Source organism: Chelonia mydas, chromosome 10, assembly GCF_015237465.2.
Source record: "Chelonia mydas isolate rCheMyd1 chromosome 10, rCheMyd1.pri.v2, whole genome shotgun sequence".
NCBI classification, from domain to species: domain Eukaryota; kingdom Metazoa; phylum Chordata; order Testudines; family Cheloniidae; genus Chelonia; species Chelonia mydas.
In genome coordinates, this window is record NC_051250.2 from 8,954,559 (window position 1) to 8,972,534 (window position 17,976).

Here is a 17,976-nt window from a genome sequence, read left to right on the forward strand (position 1 = left end):
TAGTCCTCACCTCGTGTAGCTGAGTGGTAAGTTTGCTGTTGTTCTTGGTCAGATGATTCACTTTGTCCTCCTCAGCTTGCAGGTCATCTAGAGTTTTCTAGGAAGGGAGAGACAGAGAAAAGGGCCATCCCTGGTGCGCTGTGTTGGCTGGAAGACTAGCTACCCCTGTCCTGACAATAAGAAAAACCCCATCTCTTGGTTCCAGAGTAGCAGCCCTGTTAGTCTGTATCCGCAAAAAGAAAAGGAGGACTTTTGGCACCTTAGAGACAAACAAATATATTTATTTATCTCTTGGCCCATCCAAAACCCCAGTTACTCTCATTGAAGGCTCCTCAGAATAACAGGTTTATTAATGATTCATATAATTCCCTAGTGTCTTATTAAAGGAAGTAGATGGTACTAATAATCCTGGGATACAGCGGCAGTCCTCCTTATTCAGGCCAAACACCCACTGACATTGATGGGAGCTTTGCGTAAGTTGTCAGCAAGTCCTGCAGGATCTGGTCCAATGACAACATGTATCATTACAAAAGAACCGCCCTCGTTTGCTCTTGGCTAATCCACACACCATCTTTTGCACCCAGGAAAAGGCAGTCTCTTCCTCGCTCAGCAAAGATGTGAGAATAGACAAGGGTAGTGAGCTCATTACATGTGGAAAAGAGCCTGCAGAACATCTACTAATTCAGTACTATTACTAGCATGATAGCTCATTATCCTGACTTCTTGTATGCTACGCTGTGGTAACGGGAGTGCCTGGACCACGTCAGTCTGCTGAGCTGAATGCGGCTGGGGACGGGTTTTGACTGACTGCAGGCTTTGCACTGTATGTAAGAAAAACGCGGTCCCTGGTCAGGGGAGCTAACAAACGACATGTTCAAACAGCAGGAGGTGTGTTTTGTATTTGTTCACACAAAATCCAGCAGTTCACAATAGATCTCTCAGCCAAATAGTGCAAAGGAGCATGATTTTACTCTTCTGCAATGTATAATGCGTAGGAGACACACAAATTCCCAGCATGACTGAGACCTGGGATCCTTTCCCACTTGTGCAGGAATTTAATTTCTCGATAGCCTGAGTAGGACACCATTTCTCCTTTCCCAGAGTGCAGCCCTAAGGACGCGATTGGGGTGCAATAAAGAAAATGGAGCAGATTTTTCTACCTGGTGCAGCTCCTCCAACGCTCTCTTCTCCTTCTGGAGTTTAGCGATTGTGTCGTCCCGGACAGAGAGATCCGAAGTCAGGGTTCGCACTCGATGGTCTAGCGCCTGGAGACAGGGAAGATAACATAGTCAAGATCACAACCAGCCATGTCAACTTTTAGTGCCTCCCAAATCAACTAATTTGTAGTTCTTTAGCTTCGGGAAGGCCAGAACCTGGACCTCTGTTGTTGATCTCTCACACATGGTAGGTTTATGAGAGTTGAAGATAAAGGACTCTGTCCTGCTTTCTAGCTAGCTAACACTGATTTCAGGGGAAGCAGCAGGATGCCACAAGCATTTGCTGACTGTGACCCAGGGACCATATCACACTGACACAAAAAGGCTATAACATCATGGATTTAAACCTTCTGTGACAGTTCCAAATAAGAAACGGTTGATAGGGAACAGAGGGAGTATCCCCCAAACTTAGACAAAAGGGCAAAGGCAACTGGGAGGGATTCATGGGGGCACATTTTATAAGCAAAGACCCAGTAACTTTGCAGTGAGAGGAAGGTGGTAATTAACACAGGATGTGGAAGGGCTCTGAAGGCCTCTGTAGAGAGAGATTTGTGGGAGTTACAGGGAAATTACTCCTCCTAATACAGGACAATAAGGAGAGTTGTAGATTTGGGTTCATCCCAGCTCAAGATAGAAGGAATAGCAGATTTTTAGAGACTATGGAAGAGGGAATATTGAATACTGGAGAGGGAACAGCTGACAGGTTCCGAGCTAGCTTCTCAAAGGGCATTCAGATGGCATGAGCTTTGCTGGTTGGTTCCCTGCTCTTGACAGTGGTTATTTCCCTAAAGGGCAAGGAAGAGAGGGCTTAAAATAACGATGATGCTTCCTACCTGCTTCTCTTTCTCAGTCTTGGCCAACGTGGTTTCCAACCCCTCTAGGTCGCGCTTCAGGTCATTGAGCTCCCCTTCCAGCTTGCGCTTGTGGGCACTCAGGGAAGAGGCTGTGCCCTCCTCTTCTTCCAGACGCTCCTTCATCTCTGAGATCTGGCTCTCCATGTCAATTTTAGATTTCATCAGCTGGGTCAGCCGCTCCTCAGCATCTATCAAGTTCTCTTGTTCCTAATGGCGGGAGGGAAGCACAACCTTTATCATTTTAGAGGCTACTGTATCTCTGGTCTCTTGTGGCACTAAACATCCATATACAATGGGTCAGGGCTGCTCCACTTAAGCACCAGCGACTATGCTAGGATGTTAAAGGTGCGTTGACTCCAGCTGGAGTTTTGGTTGCACAGCATCTCTGAAAATCAGGCCTTCGGTGTTTCAAGTTATGTAAGAACGGCCATACTAGGTCAGACCAAAGGTCCATCTAGCCCAATATGCTGTCTTCCGACAGTGGCCGATGCCAGGTGCTTCAGAGGGAATGAACAGAACAGGGAATCATCAAGTGATCCATCCCCTGTCACTCATTCCCAGCTTCTGGCAAACAGCGGCTAGGGACACCATCCCTGCCCATCCTGGCTAATAGCTATTGATGGACCTATCCTTCATGAATTTATCTAGTTCTTTTTTGAACTCTGTTATAGTCTTGGCCTCCGCAACATCCTCTGGCAAGGAGTTCCACAGGCTGACTGTGCAACACCCAGAAATGGAAAAACCCAAATTAGAGGGTGCTTTTGAAAATTTTTCCACAAGCTATTTGATTAAGGTCACACAGAATCAGTGGCTGAGGCAGGAAGAGAACCCAGGATTCCTGACTCCCATTGCCTTGCTCTAACCACTAGGCCATTCTGCCTCCTGCTGATTTTGGAAGAGGTGGGTTTTTCTTTGACCTGCTGTGGTTCTCTAGGACTCTCACTTTCCATCTCCCACAGCTCTCTACTTGTTCCAGATTCTTAAAAACAAGCCCTTTTATGAATCATTTGGAGAAGCTATAGCCAGTGCCCTCTTACAGGCCCAAGGAAGAGACATAACCGGTAACCATCCTTTTTCTGATAACTCACAGCCTGCAGCTGGATGGTAAGATCGTTCTTCTCTTGGCTGAGGGTGGCCATCTTTTCCTCCAGCTGTTTGACACGATCAATTAGCTCCTGAGTCTTCGACATGGCATTCCTCAGCTCCTCTTCCTTCACCTTCATCTCCTCCTCCTGTCGGGCCACATTCAGCAGAGGCTTCACCTGTAAGCATGCAGTTCAGCCAGTGAGGTTCACAAATGGGTCTTCTCTGTAGCAATTTCCCCCAGAATGCTCCTGAGCCAATCTCTTTATTGCCATATTGAAGTATTGCCTGGGCCTGGTGTCTTCTGAAATGACTGATTTGGTGCGGAGTGCTTCATCGCTACAGTGTGTGTTAGATGACTTCCAGGAAAGGCATCATCATAAACTACTTACCCGAACAATTCTGGGCCCCAGCAGAGAAATCAGGACAGTTTGCCAGATTCTGAGCTCCACTGACATCACTAGAGCTACTGCAAAAAGAACAGGAGTACTTGTGGCACCTTAGAGACTAACAAATTTATTAGAGCATAAGCTTTCGTGAGCTCTAATAAATTTGTTAGTCTTTAAGGTGCCACAAGTCCTCCTTTTCTTTTTAAGGATACAGACTAACGCGGCTGCTACTCTGAAACCTGTCATTATGCAAGAGCTACTGCAGGTTCACACCAGTGTAACTGAGATCAAAATCTGACAATGTCTTTTGGAGGCTTTTTGGCCCAGGTCCTCAAAGATATTTATTTAAATGGGAGAGTAAGATGCCTAAGTACCTTTGAGGCTCTGGGTCTTTGCTCCTGAGGTGCTGAACTTCCGGTAAATTGAGGACATTGGGCCCACATTTTTAACGTTTTGGCCTGCACACGTGCAAAAGCCCCATATTTACATTTGCACACACACAAAATGGGGGTTGAATAATGAATATTTAAGGTGTGCAACATCAATTTTGCATGTGCGGATGTGGGAGGCTGTGCTCCCAACGGGTACACAGGTAAATTGATCAGATGCTGTTTAGGTTCCCCTGTGTTAAATTTGGCCTTAAATTGGTGTATGGGTCCTTCAGCATCTATTAAGCAAGAATATCTTGGCCAATGCTCCTTTCCATCCCCTGCCACCAAAAAAAATTTAATCTTAATGGGCCTATGAGACAAGAGAAGAAGCCACTGCTGTGGAATCGGGCTCATCCGTCCTATTTAGGCCACGCCTTTCTGAGCTGGGGGGCAAATGGACCAAGAAACTTTGTTCTCGGTTTTAGGATTTAATTAATAGCCTGAGTCCATCTCCTGCGTTCAGAACTACAACACCTAGCCGCTTAAGGCAGAGTTGAACTTCATTTGTTGGAGGAGGGAGATCCAGGGCTTGAATTTCCTAAAGAACGTAATTCCCGTTTCATGGAGGTGGCAAATTCAGATTTCAAAGTGTCCTCCATTTCCAGACTGCTCTGCCATTGACTTGGAGGGAAATCATTCATGCCCCTTGCCCTGTTAATAATTAGCAAGAAAGTGACTGGCACCCAAAGTGTATTTACTTGTTGCTGAATAACTGGGCAAGGCAATTCTTTTTTTTCTACCCCTTATCTTCAAAATCCAAGCGCCCTACCCATTACCAGTGCTTGCAGCTGCTTTTATTTCCTTCTGTGTAAGCTGGGTACAGTGGGGGGGAGGAGGGGGTTTGTTTGTGGGAAGCACGGGTCTCACCTTGTTATACAATTTCCACCAGCCCCAGAAGCGCAGCTGCAGGAATTTGCGAACATTCCTCTGAATCGCCATCAGGCCTAGCCTGTAATGAAACCGAACAGGTTGTGTGGCTTAGAAACAGTCACCAGTTTCCTGGCAATGTGACTAGGTAGTTGAGACATCAAGACATTGTCCTGGCATGCAGCACGTTTCTTTATCAGCTCATTTGAGAAATGTCGTTTTCAGTTCATTCTTAAATGCTGAACTCACTTTTCTCCATTGGCTAGGGGGGGGTTCTCTTAATTTAATACGATTGTTTCCTAAAGCAGATATTATTTTCAAAGGTTCATTGTGCAGCGTGTGTATTGTTCTGGGTGGGTATCACTGTGGCAGTGTGATAGAACCCCGCCAGGAGGCTGGAGCCAATATGCAGAGGCTATGTAATGCTGGGGCATTCGCTGAGTGGGGTAGGAATGGATGGAGCAGTGTTCTCCCAGTCCCAGATGCAAGAAAGGTCAGTGGCAGTGTGCTGAGGTAGGAAAAGGGTGGCAGGGTTGTACTGGGATAGAAGAAATGCTGCCACTGAAGTAGAACATGGGTGTTTCATGCAGGGGAAGACACGAATATGGTGCATCGGCTGGAAACGATTCTAACTGGCAATATCTGCCTCCCTTCCACCCACTCCATCTTGCAGCCATAAACACCCCCTAGCGGCAGCAGAAACAATACAGTTCTACTGCCCAGGGTGGGACCAATATGTTAAGGCCCCACTCTGATCTACCTCAGCTGGGTACCATGAAGCTGTGTTCCAAAGGGCTCACTGCTCCACAATCAGGTTCCCGAACAGAGGCAGGGCTCGTGGATCCATCACTACATAGATCCATCAACTAGTAGAGTAGATGCACAGGAGGTAGTGGAACTATTGTCGCCCTGTGGCTTGAAGGGGAAGATTCTTTAGCCCCTTGATTCCCATATAGATCCACAGTGCACAACCCCGTTACTTTGGTTGTGTGCCAGGACCAAGGGTTGACATCCAAGATTCATTTCATGGTGCCTAGTAGAGAATGAAGTATGTTAGCAATTGGTTTCTAGCGCTCTCTCGGATGCACGAAGTGGTGTCTCATATTTCAAAGGGATACCTTCTTTCCAGCATCTTTTTGAACTCAATCCTCATCAGGAAGCCACGAACACGGCTCTGCAGCATGGACATGATCTTTGCCAGACGGTCATCGCGCAAGTCTTCCAGTTTGGCCAGGACTCCGGCACGGAAAAACACCTTGAAGAGCAAGAGAAGACTGTTAGAACTTGGCTTCCAGGTCATGCACCAGAACTTTGAACCTGTGAACTTCTTCCCCCATCTATAGGCTTATTCATGTGTCTGGGCTTAGTCAGGACTGTTAGTCCCCTTTTAGTTTCCGTCGTGGGTTTCTGCCTTTGTTGACCTGTCTGACTTTCCACCTACATTTGCTATCACTGTAGGTCACTGGTCCCCAAACTGTGGGACACGCCCCCCTAGGGCGGCATGGAGGAACATTTCGGGGGGGGCTGCGGCTGAGCCTGGGCAAGGGAGGGAGCACCACCCAGCTCTGCTCTGCCCCCAGCTCCACGCCGGCCCCAGCCTCAGCCACTGGTTCCTGGCCCTGCAACCAGCTGCGCCCCCGCTTCTGGATGCGGCCCCGGTTGCAGTTCCAGCCCCGATCGTGGCCCCACTCCCAGCCACAGCTCTGTTGCCGGCTGCGGCCCTCAGCTCTGACCATGGCACCCGGTTCCGACCGCGGCCCTTCTCCCGGCTGAGGCCCCAGCTGCAGCACCAGCCCCATTCCTGACCGCGGCCCCACTCACGGCCCTGGCTCCCAACCATGGCTCCTGGGGGGCCGGGCCAGGAAGGCACGGACCATAAAGTTTGGGGACCAGTGCTGTAAGTCCACAGAATTATGTATGAATAGAATATTGAGGCTGGGATATTTATAAGCAAGGGCCTGAGAGTCAAGACTCCTGGGTTCTTTTTCTGGCTCTAGCACTGACTTGCTGTTCGTCCTCAGTGAGGTCACTTACCCTCTCTCTGCCTGTCTTCCTTTAGCAGTGAAATGGGGATAACGACGACACTGGACGATTTAATTAACGGACATATAATAAAGCACTTGGAAATCGAAGGATGAAATATGCTAGAGGAGTGGTCTGGGAGTATTATACAAGTTAGAAAATTCCATTGTAAGTTCCTGGAAAAAGCTGAACTTTTTCCGCCTCTGCATGTGTATCACAATAGTCTATTTCATTACATGATCACACAAAACATACATGCAGAAATATTAATTTCTGACATGCTCCACTAAGATTATAGGGGCAAAAAACAAGGTCTTGACTCATTTTTTTTTTAATTCCGTCTGAAGTTGGGCAAAATTCTTCGTGGAATTTTTACTTGGCTAAGGCCTGGTCTACATTACAGAGTTAGGTTACGCCCTGCATGGCGTAATTAAGACAACAGAAACCCTGGTATAGACACTTCTAGGTCAGCAAAAGAATTCTAGCTACCGCCTCTCGGGGAGGTGGATATACTACAGTGACGGAAGAACCCCTTCTGGCAGTGTCTGCAGCAGTGCCCCCGTAGTGTTTCTAGTGTAGACATACACTGAGGAGCGAGTAAAAAGTGAAGGGACCTGAGAGTTTAGCCCATCTTTAAAAGCGTGCCTCCTTTGCATTATCTTGCTCTGTATTTGAGAACGAGCATGTCACATTGCTCTGGGCCGTGAGTTCACATACTGGAAGGCAATGGAGGGCGGAGCGAAGATTGCTGTAGGAACTTTTAACTCCGAGGCCTGGTCGACACACACAAGTCCCAGTGCTTGAATTAAAATTTGTTTTGAAATCAGCATAAATTGGTGCCATTCCCTGTGTGGACACACTTCAATTGAATTAATTTAGCTTAATATGATAGGAAAAAACAGTACCTTGGTGTGCCCAATTTTGAACTCATTTTCCCCCAACTCAGTAGAGGCAAGCAGCAATTCTGATGCTTTCTTGTTGTCCACAAATCCCTGAGGGATTACATTGGGATTCAAGACTTGATATCTGAAATGAGAAAGACATGTAGTGATGTAAGGGCCACTGTTAGGAGAAGAGCTAGGCAGGGCTGTCCTTAGGATTTATGGGGCCCTACGCAGCATTATTAAACTGGTGCCCCTATGGCCGACCTGCTCTTAGCAACGCAAACATAAGCAGAGAGTATTGGAAAACTTGCCACATGCACTTTATTAAAACCAGTTTAAACAAATGAAGCACACTATAATGCTGATGGACTATACTTGCACTAAAGAAGTAGCGCTATGGAAAAGATTCTGATTTATTGACAGAATGATGCGGAGAGTCACAGGTCCCCGCAGAGACCTGCCCCGCCTACCCTCTCCCTCATGCAGAACGTGCCGCGCCAGTGCATTAGGCTCTGTGAATACGGCCCCTGCCTTCTGCCTAGTAAGGAGACTGCAGCACGCCCTGGGTGTGCGGGGGCCGACCCGCTCTTGCCTGCTGTCCTGGACATAGGCACGGACTCCATGGGTGGGTGCTCCGGAGCTGGAGCACCCATGGGGAAAATTTAGTGGGTGCAGAGCACTCACCAGCATCAAGCTCCCCCCTTCTGTCCCCCTCCCCCCTCGCCTCTCGCGCTGGTGGCCCTGCGCTTACCAACTCCTCCCCCTCTCTCCCAGTACTTCTGGAGCACCGCGAACAGCTGATTCGCAGTGTTCAAGCTCTGGGAGGGAGGGAGAGGAGTGGGGACGAGGCACGCTCAGGGGAGGAGGCAGGGAAGAGGCGAGGCGGGGTGGGAAGAGGTGGGGCAGGGGCTTGGGGGAAGAGGTGGAGTGGGGGCAGGGCCTGGAGTGGGGGAGGGGGTTGAGCGCCCCCCAGCAAGATGAGAAGTTGGCGCCTATGGTCCCGGTGGTGCCCCACATTTTTGGGTGCCCTACGCAGCCGTGTATGCTGCATACGCCTAAGGATGGCCTTGGAGCTAGGCAAGGGTTAATGTCTACTTCATCACAGTCTCTTCCAGCAAAGGTCTCAAAAGGGCTGGGGTGCCAGCTGTGAGGTGTTTATAACCATCTCTGTTTCTCATCTTTACTTAATAAGAGTTCCTGAAGGAGAGGATGTAGGAGGGTTAGCGGTGGAACTAATCCATCTCCCGATTGTCCAAGGAGGATCCCATATTGGGTGTTGTTTGTGTCCATCCTCCCAAATGGGCCGAAAAATATAAACATTCACCTCTGCTTGAATTCAGGGTACTGCAGTCTGTTAGGAAAGCCCTTCCTGCAAATGCGGATGCCTTCCAGCACTCCGTTACAGGCCAACTGGTGCAAGATCAAGTGGGCATCAGCCACCCCTACGAAAACCAGAGAACAGGTCAGCACTTCACTTTACTGAGCCAGAGCCAGGGGAACAGAACGACTGGAGCTTCTCACGCCGTTCGCCCTCGGTGGCACAAAGATGTAAAGGGAGAGGTTAGTAGTGGACAGAATTCACACACTGGGGGTAGAACTGAAATGGAGGAGAAAGGAGTGTATTAAGGGCGCCCTTCACTTTGCTGTGTTGGGTACAAGAGAAGCTGAGATGTTCTACACCAGAGGGCCTGTTCGTGTATGTTTTCACTTCAGCCCTGCTCCATCAGTCTTCTTGCAATTACTGTGCGGCTGAGATTCCACTGACCCCTGGAAATCCAGGAGGTGAAGTATCTGGTACATTTATCAGCCCAACAGTGTATTCAGGAGTAGACAAGGAGTTAAAGGGAGATATCAGGGATAACCACCCTTTAACAGAAGTCCATGTGCTACCCTGTGCTTTCTGTTACTGTCCTTGCCAGTTTACTGCATGTCAAGGCAGTTTGGTATTTCCCTGTTCATTGGCAGCCACAGAGGAATGAACTGTTCATTAGCTAACTGCTCGTTAGCCATCTTGTCTTCAAACCTCTCTATTGGAGTCTTGTCCCACACTAACATTGCCTTTAAGGGACCCAGAGGTGTTCTATGAAGCGATACCCCATGTTCTTCCAGGACTGGATAAAGATCTGCTGTTCAGCCAGCCAAAGCTAGGGCAGAAGGCATTGTGTTTCTTTGCCCGAGTGTGGTTCAAAGGCTCTGCAGATGCTTACCAGACTGCTTGAACTCATTTGGAATGATGCAGCGTACAAAATGGGGCGACGTGCTATGCAGAGTGGTCATCAGCTTATTCAGCTGCTCCTGAAGCCGGAGGAAGAGAAATAAAGTGAGCGAGGCAAGCAGAAGAGAGAGAACTTCATGCTCAGTAAATTAATTCACACTCCTTAGTTGTGAAGATAACACTAGGGTGCAGGTGCAGGCTGGATGCTGCACACCAGGTGAAGAGCGTTGCATGGATGAACGTTTGAGGGCACCATGGGTGATCAAGAGGGTCTGAATCCTGGATTTTCAGTTCTAAAAGGCAGCTGATGTGATCTTCGTGTTCTTCTTATTCCACTATTCATAAACGATCTCACTGTTTTCTTGCACTCCCAACCTCTTTGCCATGTCTACCTGTTGAATCTTTTCTAAAACTTAGATCCATAGATTAAACGAATGGATTCCCAGGCCAGAAGAAACTATTGTGATCAACTAGTCTGACCTCCTGTATAACACAGGCTAGAGAACTTCCCCAAAATAATTCCTAGAGCATAGCTGTAATTCCTAGATCATATCCTCGATTGTATGCTCCTTTGGGCAGGGCCGCTCTCTGTTATATGTGTGTCTAGTGTCTGGCCCAATGGGGGCCTGGGTCACTACCAAAATACAAATAATAAAGTCCCCTATATTGCAATTGATGGGTGGCGAATGCCCACTTACCCTATAGAAGTTGGAGACAGTCATGAAAGAAGAGCCTCTCTTCTGCTTCTTGGCACCACCAGCTGAACAATATCAAAATGCGTAACATATAAGTGATATACTATAGCACACAAAATAAATATATCTCCTCAGGAGCCTGTAGTTCACAGTACAGTTCTCGCTGGAGAAGACACCCCTTAAATAAAAAACAAGCATCCATCAAACCTGCCCGCTATTCTGGTTTAGGGATTTTGTATTCATTTACTACTGTAAGGGAATCCTGGAATCTGAAGTGAGCTCAATGCTTGGAAAAGAAGGGAACGAAAAACTGAGTTTACAATATTTTGTTTGAAAGTACATGTATTGGTACATCATTGGGCCAAATTCTCCCGCGGTTACAGGGGTGCATATGCATTGCTTTGCACTGTAACTGGATGGAGTGGGACCAGTGTAACTGAGAGGAGAATTTGACCCAATCTGTTAATAATTTGAGATCTTAAAAGCCTTTTCATAGTTTTCCCATTCATCTTTTGAACGTGTGGAGCCCCAGGCCGGACTGGCAACAATCCGATGAGGCAGCAAGTTTTCTGGTTGATAGGAAACCTGACAGTTGTCTGGTCAACAGAAGGCCATTTACTGCCTGGAGGGAATTCCATAGTTTGTCCTTAACTCCGCACTGCATCCTCCCTTCATTCAGACACAAGTGTGTGCCAGTAGCAGTGTTCTAAAGAGGCTTCATTCCAACAAGGTGAGCTATCTCGGCCAACACTAAGGGGGCGTCGTTTTCAAGGACTGAGCTAGCCCATCCTTCAGCATGGAAGAGGTTGTATCGCAGAGGAAGTCAGTTACCTGGCTGCAGAGGGTGCTACAACCAGTGGCCTAATCCTTGCCACAGAGAATTGCAGGGAAACACTAAAGGGCTAGACACGATCCCATTTGCGCCCAACCACATTGCTGTGCTGTGTGATGTTTACCGTACCTGCAGCCTCCTCCTCTTTAAAGAGATTACCCAGCAGTACCATGCTGGATTTCTGGAACAAGCCCACCACTGTTTCATTCAGGGGGTCCTTGTTTTTCTCCAGCCACCCAGTAATATTGTACGCCACCTGGAGAAGGTGGAGAAAAGTGAACACTCCAGATTCTGAAAGAGAACATTGCTGCAACACAGTACAAATAAGAAGATGCTTCTTCTCCATTGACCACTAGCCCTGAAGACCCCTGAAGAGGGAGGGGGAGAAATCCACTGCATGAAGCGGGAAAGTGACTGAGTTAGAGACTAAGCCACAAGTACTCCTTTTCTTTTTGCACATACAGACTAACACGGCTGTTACTCTGAAATGAGTTATTGCTGACTCACGATCAGCCTTAACTTACTCATTGAAGTCTTGTGGGTTTAGCAGGGATTCTTGCCATGGAAAGCAGATGTTCCCCTGACGAAGGAGCTTTGGCAGGCTTTGAGGAGGGAGGCCTGTTGCAGGCAGAGGTTAGACACTTCCCTAATATACATTCACCTGGAGCCACTGACAGAGGGGACAATATGGCCCATCCACTGGTGTCATCTGAACTTAGCGTGGGGTAGTCTAACACAAATGTCAATGGCAAATGCCCATGTGTGACCCGGGAATGGCAATAGCTGCTAAATGTAAATAAGATACAGAAAGCTCTTGTGATTCATGCTGTGATCATGTTTTGTCAGAATGTCTGTGCGGTCGCGTGCATGAATAACGGGCAGAGTTTGGTTAGATGCATAAAGACTGTTCCTGCAGCTAGGCGTTGGCACGGCTGCTTGACGCAGTCTCCATGAAAGACTAGACAAGCGGCAGCGAACCCCAGGACTCCGGCTCTTCTGGCAGCATTTGAGAAACAAGCAAAAATTAATTTAACCCCTTGGCTGATTTGCGATCCTAGTAACTGTCCTGCGAGCCTTTGTGCTCCCGGAAACAAAGTCCTGGTACTGGGGGGAGGAGATGGTTTGCAGAATTTTTTTAAGGATTTAATTTTTGATCAGAGCTGAGCCTTGTGTGTTGAAGTGTCATAGAAATCATATCACGTGAGATGAAGTGGGTATTCACCCACGAAAGCTTATGCTCCAATGTGTCTGTTAGTCTGTAAGGTGCCAGAGGACTCTTTGCCGCTTTTACAGATCCAGACTAACACGGCTACTCCTCTGATAATAGAAATCATAAATATGCGGGGCTGGAAGGGATGGAGAGCTCACCTACTCAATCCCACCCACGCTGAAGTAGGACCAAGTATACATAGACCATCCCTGACAGAGGCAATTGACTTGCTACTCATAATCCACTAAAGTGAGCTACTGTTGAGTCATTGATCATACATTTGCCCAGCTGAAGTTTTAGATTGTGATTTATCTCTGTTGTTGTTGTTATAAAGCATTTTGAGATGCATTTCAATGAGACCCTGCAGGACTAAATTCCCTGCTGGGGTGAGTTGGTGCTGCTTTATTGAAGTCAGCAGAGCTCCACCAGTTTATCCCAGCAGGGAATTTGGCCCATAAAGGCACATTGTGCTGTGATATGTCAAATGCCTTGAAAGCATGACATGATTGGTGCATTACCCAGTGCTATATGGATGCTGAAACATGGGCTTGGAAACACCGAGCACTCAGGCATGGGTCTAACAGGCCTGAGTTTGCAGTGCAGTCCTGGTTCCATTTCCACTGAAAGTCAGTGGGAGTTTCATCGTTAACTTCAGCGAGTGCAGGGTCAGGCCCATGCAGGTAGCCGGATCTACATGGATGATTTGCCAACAAAAATAACATTGTTCGGGACGTACCGTGCCAGCGTAGTGCACAAGCTCAAAGTGGGCTTCAGGCCCTTTGCCCCTGCCTCCCTTGGGTTTCAGGAAATTGGATGATTTGCCTAGGTGGTTGTCATAGAGGGCAGCCTTGAAAGTAGCATCCGTGGCCTTCGGGAACACGCACTGCTCTTCCAGGATAGAGAAGATGCCCATGGGCTGGGGGAAGAAAGAGGATCGCAAGGTAGAAGCAGATGAGAGAAGCCCATTACTGCCATCTCAGTGATGAGCAGGGGCAGCTTCACCTCTGATTTGAGTTTGCCACTTACAGCTAGATTATTATCTAGTCATGTAATTATGTGCAGCTGAGTAGACTCGTGATCATCTAGTCTGACCTCCTGCACATCGCAGGCCACAAAACCTCACCCACTCCTGAAATAGACCCCTAACCTCTGGCGGAGTTACTAAAGTCCTCAAATCATGAAGAGGTAGTCAGTAGGCAGACCGCGGCCCAAATCCAGACTGCCAGACACTTTTGAACGGACCCCAAAATCTTTTTTTATGTACTTATTATTATCATGATTGTTATTTTATTTATTATTATTATTTTCTCCGGTGTCTGGATCTTGACTATACCTTGACCAAGAAATTTGGACCTTGACAAAAAGTAATTGACTACCCCTGATTTAAAGACTTCAAGTTACTGAGAATCCACCATTTACTCTAGTTCAAACCACCAAGTGACCCGTGCCCCACGTTGCAGAGAAAGGCGAAAAAAGCCCAGAGTCTCTGCCAATCTGACCGTGGGGAAAATTCCTTCCTTACCCCAAGTATGGTGATCAGTTAAACCCTGAGCATGTTGGTGAAACCCACCAGCCAGACCCCTGGAAAGAGTTCACTGTAGTAGCTCAGATCCCTCCCCATCGAGTGTCCCATCTCTGGCCATTGGCGATATTTGCTGCTAGCAGTCACTGACGGGCCACATGCCATTGTGGGCAGTCTCATCATACCGTCCCCTGCATAAACTTAGCAAGCTCAGCCGTGGAAGGCGGCTCCCCTGGGGAGGCTGTTTCAGAACTTCACTCTTCCGATGGTTAGAAACCTTCATTTAATTTCAAGCCTAAACTTGTGGATGGCCAGTTTATATCCATTTGTTCTTTTGCCAACATTGGCTCTTAACTGAAATAACTCTTCTCCCTCCCTGGTGCTTATCCCTCTGGTGTATTTATAGAGACTAGCCATAGCTCCCCTCAGCCTTTGTTTGGTTAGGCTAAACAAGCCAAGCTCTGTATGTCTCCTCTTGGAGGTAAGTTCTCCATTCCTCTAACCATCCTAGTAGCCCTTCTCTGCATCTGTTCTAGCTCATTCTCTCCACGCGCCTCTCCTTCAGGGCAGGGACAGTTACCTTTTCCAGGAGATCAATGCAAGCCTGTAGATCCATGCCAAAGTCAATGAACTCCCACACAATGCCCTCTCTCTTGTACTCCTCCTGCTCCAGCACAAACATGTGGTGGTTGAAGAACTGCTGCAGCTTCTCGTTGGTGAAGTTGATGCACAGCTGCTCAAAGCTGTTGAACTGCAGAGAGATGGGGGGAAGCAATGCATGAACTAATCGGCCTTTGAAATGTAGCCCCGGAGGCTGCAAATACAACACAGCTGCTGGGCAAGAAGCAACGTGTCCACCCTCGGGGACACGTTCTGATCTCTGTTATTCCAGAGCAAGTCTAGAGCAACCCTACTGACTTCAGAGATATTTCAGATTCCCTCAGTGGTGGAAATGAGATCAGAATTCGGCCTTAGGAAACCGAAAGGGGAACAACACGCACCTTTCTTTCCCTGATGCAAAGCCGCCTGATTGCTGGGTTCCTGCAACTGAGGGATCCACTGTGGTCATTTGCTCATTTTTTAACCCCCACATGTTCTCTGATTGTTTTCTGCCAGGGTATCGACCTCGGTTTGGAGCCCTTGATTTAGTGACCCATCCCACTGGATGATGACTGACTATGCCGGCATGTCCACGGATACTGAAGTTAACATTTTGGAGGGGGGCAGGATGATAAGGGAATATTTTCACAAACAGAGGGGTCCCACTTCAGAGAGAGGGTCTCCTGCTTTGTGTACCTCAAAGATCTCAAAGCCAGCGATGTCCAGCACCCCGATGAAGAATTGTCTCTGCATCTTGGTGTCTAAGGTCTTGTTGATTCTGACCACCATCCACTTGAACATCTTGTCATAGGTAGCCTTGCCCAGGGCGCCGACGGAGTTATAGCACTGTTCCATGTTCTGCCCCTTCTGCACAAACTCATTGCCCACTTTCACCCGGGGCCTGGTGATGCCCTTCTGGAGCTCTCCGGAGTTGAGACCCATGAGATGGGCAACTTTGTCAGCCACTGTTGAAGGACAGGAGGAACCTAGTTAATCTTAAAGGGAGGAATAATGTTGCTTGATCTCCTGTTTGTGTCTTTTCGCATATTCCGGAAAGGGGTTATGTGTTCTGCACTCTGGGGACCACTGAGACTGCTTCACCGCTACAGCACAGCACTCCACAAGGGGTGGGGAGGGGACATAGTTTTGTCCCCTCACACACAGTGGCCAACGGAGCTGGCCAGCCATATTGGAGTTGAGGGAGTAGAGCACAGTCAAGAAAGAGACGCAGCAGGGGGTGCTCTGCCTTTGTCCTCCAGGAGACATTCTGTCTGCCCACTCCCCCAGGACTCCATACTCGCTGCAATGCAGGGTGATGTCTATGAGGAACAATCAAGCTTTTTGCTGAATGCTCAATCACCTGTCTAGGCCTGACACCCCTGTGGAGTGGTGAAAGGCAGCTCCCGGTAGCACATCTGCTCCCTTTAAAGATTCAGATGCAGTTGGTTGTTTAAGGTCATTTTTATCCTTTGGAAACATGCTTGGGTTTGGGTAGCTTTTCTGGGACGTCAGTGAACTGGCAGAGTAAAACAATCCATTCTCAGGTTGGGTGTAAATTTCCTGGGCGTACTTTGACCCAATGCAGTGACCCCAGCCTACCCTCGGTGGTGTCTACGTCCGCCTGCTCCTCTCTTGCCTTCTGCCTGAACTTCATGTTGCCAAAGTGCATGATGCCTCCGGTCAGCTTGTAAATTCCAAGCTTCTCTTCTGGCGAGAAGCCTAGAACATCAAAGGCCACCTGGCCGAAGGGAAAGAGACCCACAGAAGGGAAATATAAACCTGCACCTTAAGCAGGAGGACTTCTCCTTACTATAAAAACCTAAAGTCATTTCACAGCCCATCAAGATCAGCCTAGTGAGATCCCTTCGAACTAGCTCTAGATAACATTTCGGGGAAGTCATTTGGGACAGATCCTCAGCCAATGGACATCAGTGTAACCTGACTGTCTTTAATCCACCACTTAACGCCAGCTGAGGATCTGCCCCTTCGGCATAGTCATTTGAACAATCTCATGACATAAGGAGTTAAATCCAACGCATTTGCTGAGATTTTCAAAGCCCCCTTTTTAAAATTCAGGGGAGTAGGGCATTGCGATCCCCTCAGAGGGCTCTGAGAATCTCAGCTGTTTCATTTAAATCCATTCATTTTCAAGGAGTGAAGCCTGTAAAACACCAAGCGCCACTAAAAAAAAAAAAGATCATTTTTCAAATTCAGACCACGATTTCATCATTCACCAAATAAACAAAGGGCTGGTTGAACTCCCACACTGGGCGGACACCTGAATCTCATGCAAACAATGAGCCTGATGGAAGACAGAAGGAGCTGCTTCCATCTCTCATGTAACTCCATTGGCTCTGGTAGAGTCACACCAAAGAGGAATGTGGCTGAGTAACACCTGACCTTTGGGAACCCTTATCAATATTTCCTGAAATCCAGGTCACCAGCCAGTCTCCCAAGGGCAGTGGTGGAATCCTATCACCCGAAACTAGCCTGGCCAAAACACTGGTGAATTAACTGTAGGAAACAGCCCTATAATAACAGCAAGGCGAGGGACTAGATGACCTAATTGGCCTTTTCCCGTCTCCGTCTTGTGAGTCTATAACAGAACTGAACTTAAAACGGCCTGTACAAAGATGTGGGGAAATTCAGTGTTTCTGAGGACTATTCTACGCCTAAAGCTATTGCTCTAGCTAGCAGCTCATTTACAGTGAGGGAAGCCTAGCTCGTCTAGAGGGTCGTGTGGCATTATAACAGCAGCAGCTGAAGACAGTTTGGACTCTGTGTAGCTGAAGTAATGCTTGTAATACCCCCATCAGGAGCAAGGTTCCTAATAAGCTCTTTCCAAAGCCAGATTGCCCTTTGAGAAAACTGTATGAAACCAGTCATCAAAGAAGGCTCAGAATCTGCTAGGCTTCCACATGCAAGAAGCCTAATGAAACTGTGCATGTGAGTGAGATAAGCAGGCTTTACCCCATGATGTGCACCAAAGTTTACAGATTCATAGGTGTTATGGCTATAAAAGACCATTATAATTAATATAGTTTGATGTCTGGACTAACACAGGTCATAGAATTTCACCCAGGATCTCCTGAATCCAGCCCAGAACTTCTGGCTGAGCTAGAGGATATCCTGTAGAGAGGCCCAATCTCTGAGTG

General features: G+C 47.8%; 1 protein-coding gene across 1 annotated transcript in view; it reads right to left on the reverse strand.

The window, feature by feature from the left end:
* Window positions 1-17,976, reverse strand: part of LOC102945054 (myosin-16) — a 46,401-nt gene that overhangs the window by 20,283 nt on the left and 8,142 nt on the right. The window contains exons 10-24 of the mRNA XM_037911409.2: window positions 16,421-16,559; window positions 15,518-15,786; window positions 14,802-14,972; window positions 13,436-13,615; window positions 11,619-11,745; window positions 10,661-10,722; window positions 9,955-10,042; window positions 9,072-9,189; window positions 7,769-7,889; window positions 5,960-6,096; window positions 4,842-4,923; window positions 3,160-3,333; window positions 2,051-2,278; window positions 1,161-1,265; window positions 11-97 (exon numbers count right to left, since the gene is read on the reverse strand). Of these exons, the coding sequence (XP_037767337.1) occupies window positions 11-97; window positions 1,161-1,265; window positions 2,051-2,278; window positions 3,160-3,333; window positions 4,842-4,923; window positions 5,960-6,096; window positions 7,769-7,889; window positions 9,072-9,189; window positions 9,955-10,042; window positions 10,661-10,722; window positions 11,619-11,745; window positions 13,436-13,615; window positions 14,802-14,972; window positions 15,518-15,786; window positions 16,421-16,559 (2,088 nt within the window). The remainder of the gene's footprint in view (window positions 1-10; window positions 98-1,160; window positions 1,266-2,050; window positions 2,279-3,159; window positions 3,334-4,841; window positions 4,924-5,959; window positions 6,097-7,768; window positions 7,890-9,071; window positions 9,190-9,954; window positions 10,043-10,660; window positions 10,723-11,618; window positions 11,746-13,435; window positions 13,616-14,801; window positions 14,973-15,517; window positions 15,787-16,420; window positions 16,560-17,976) is intronic.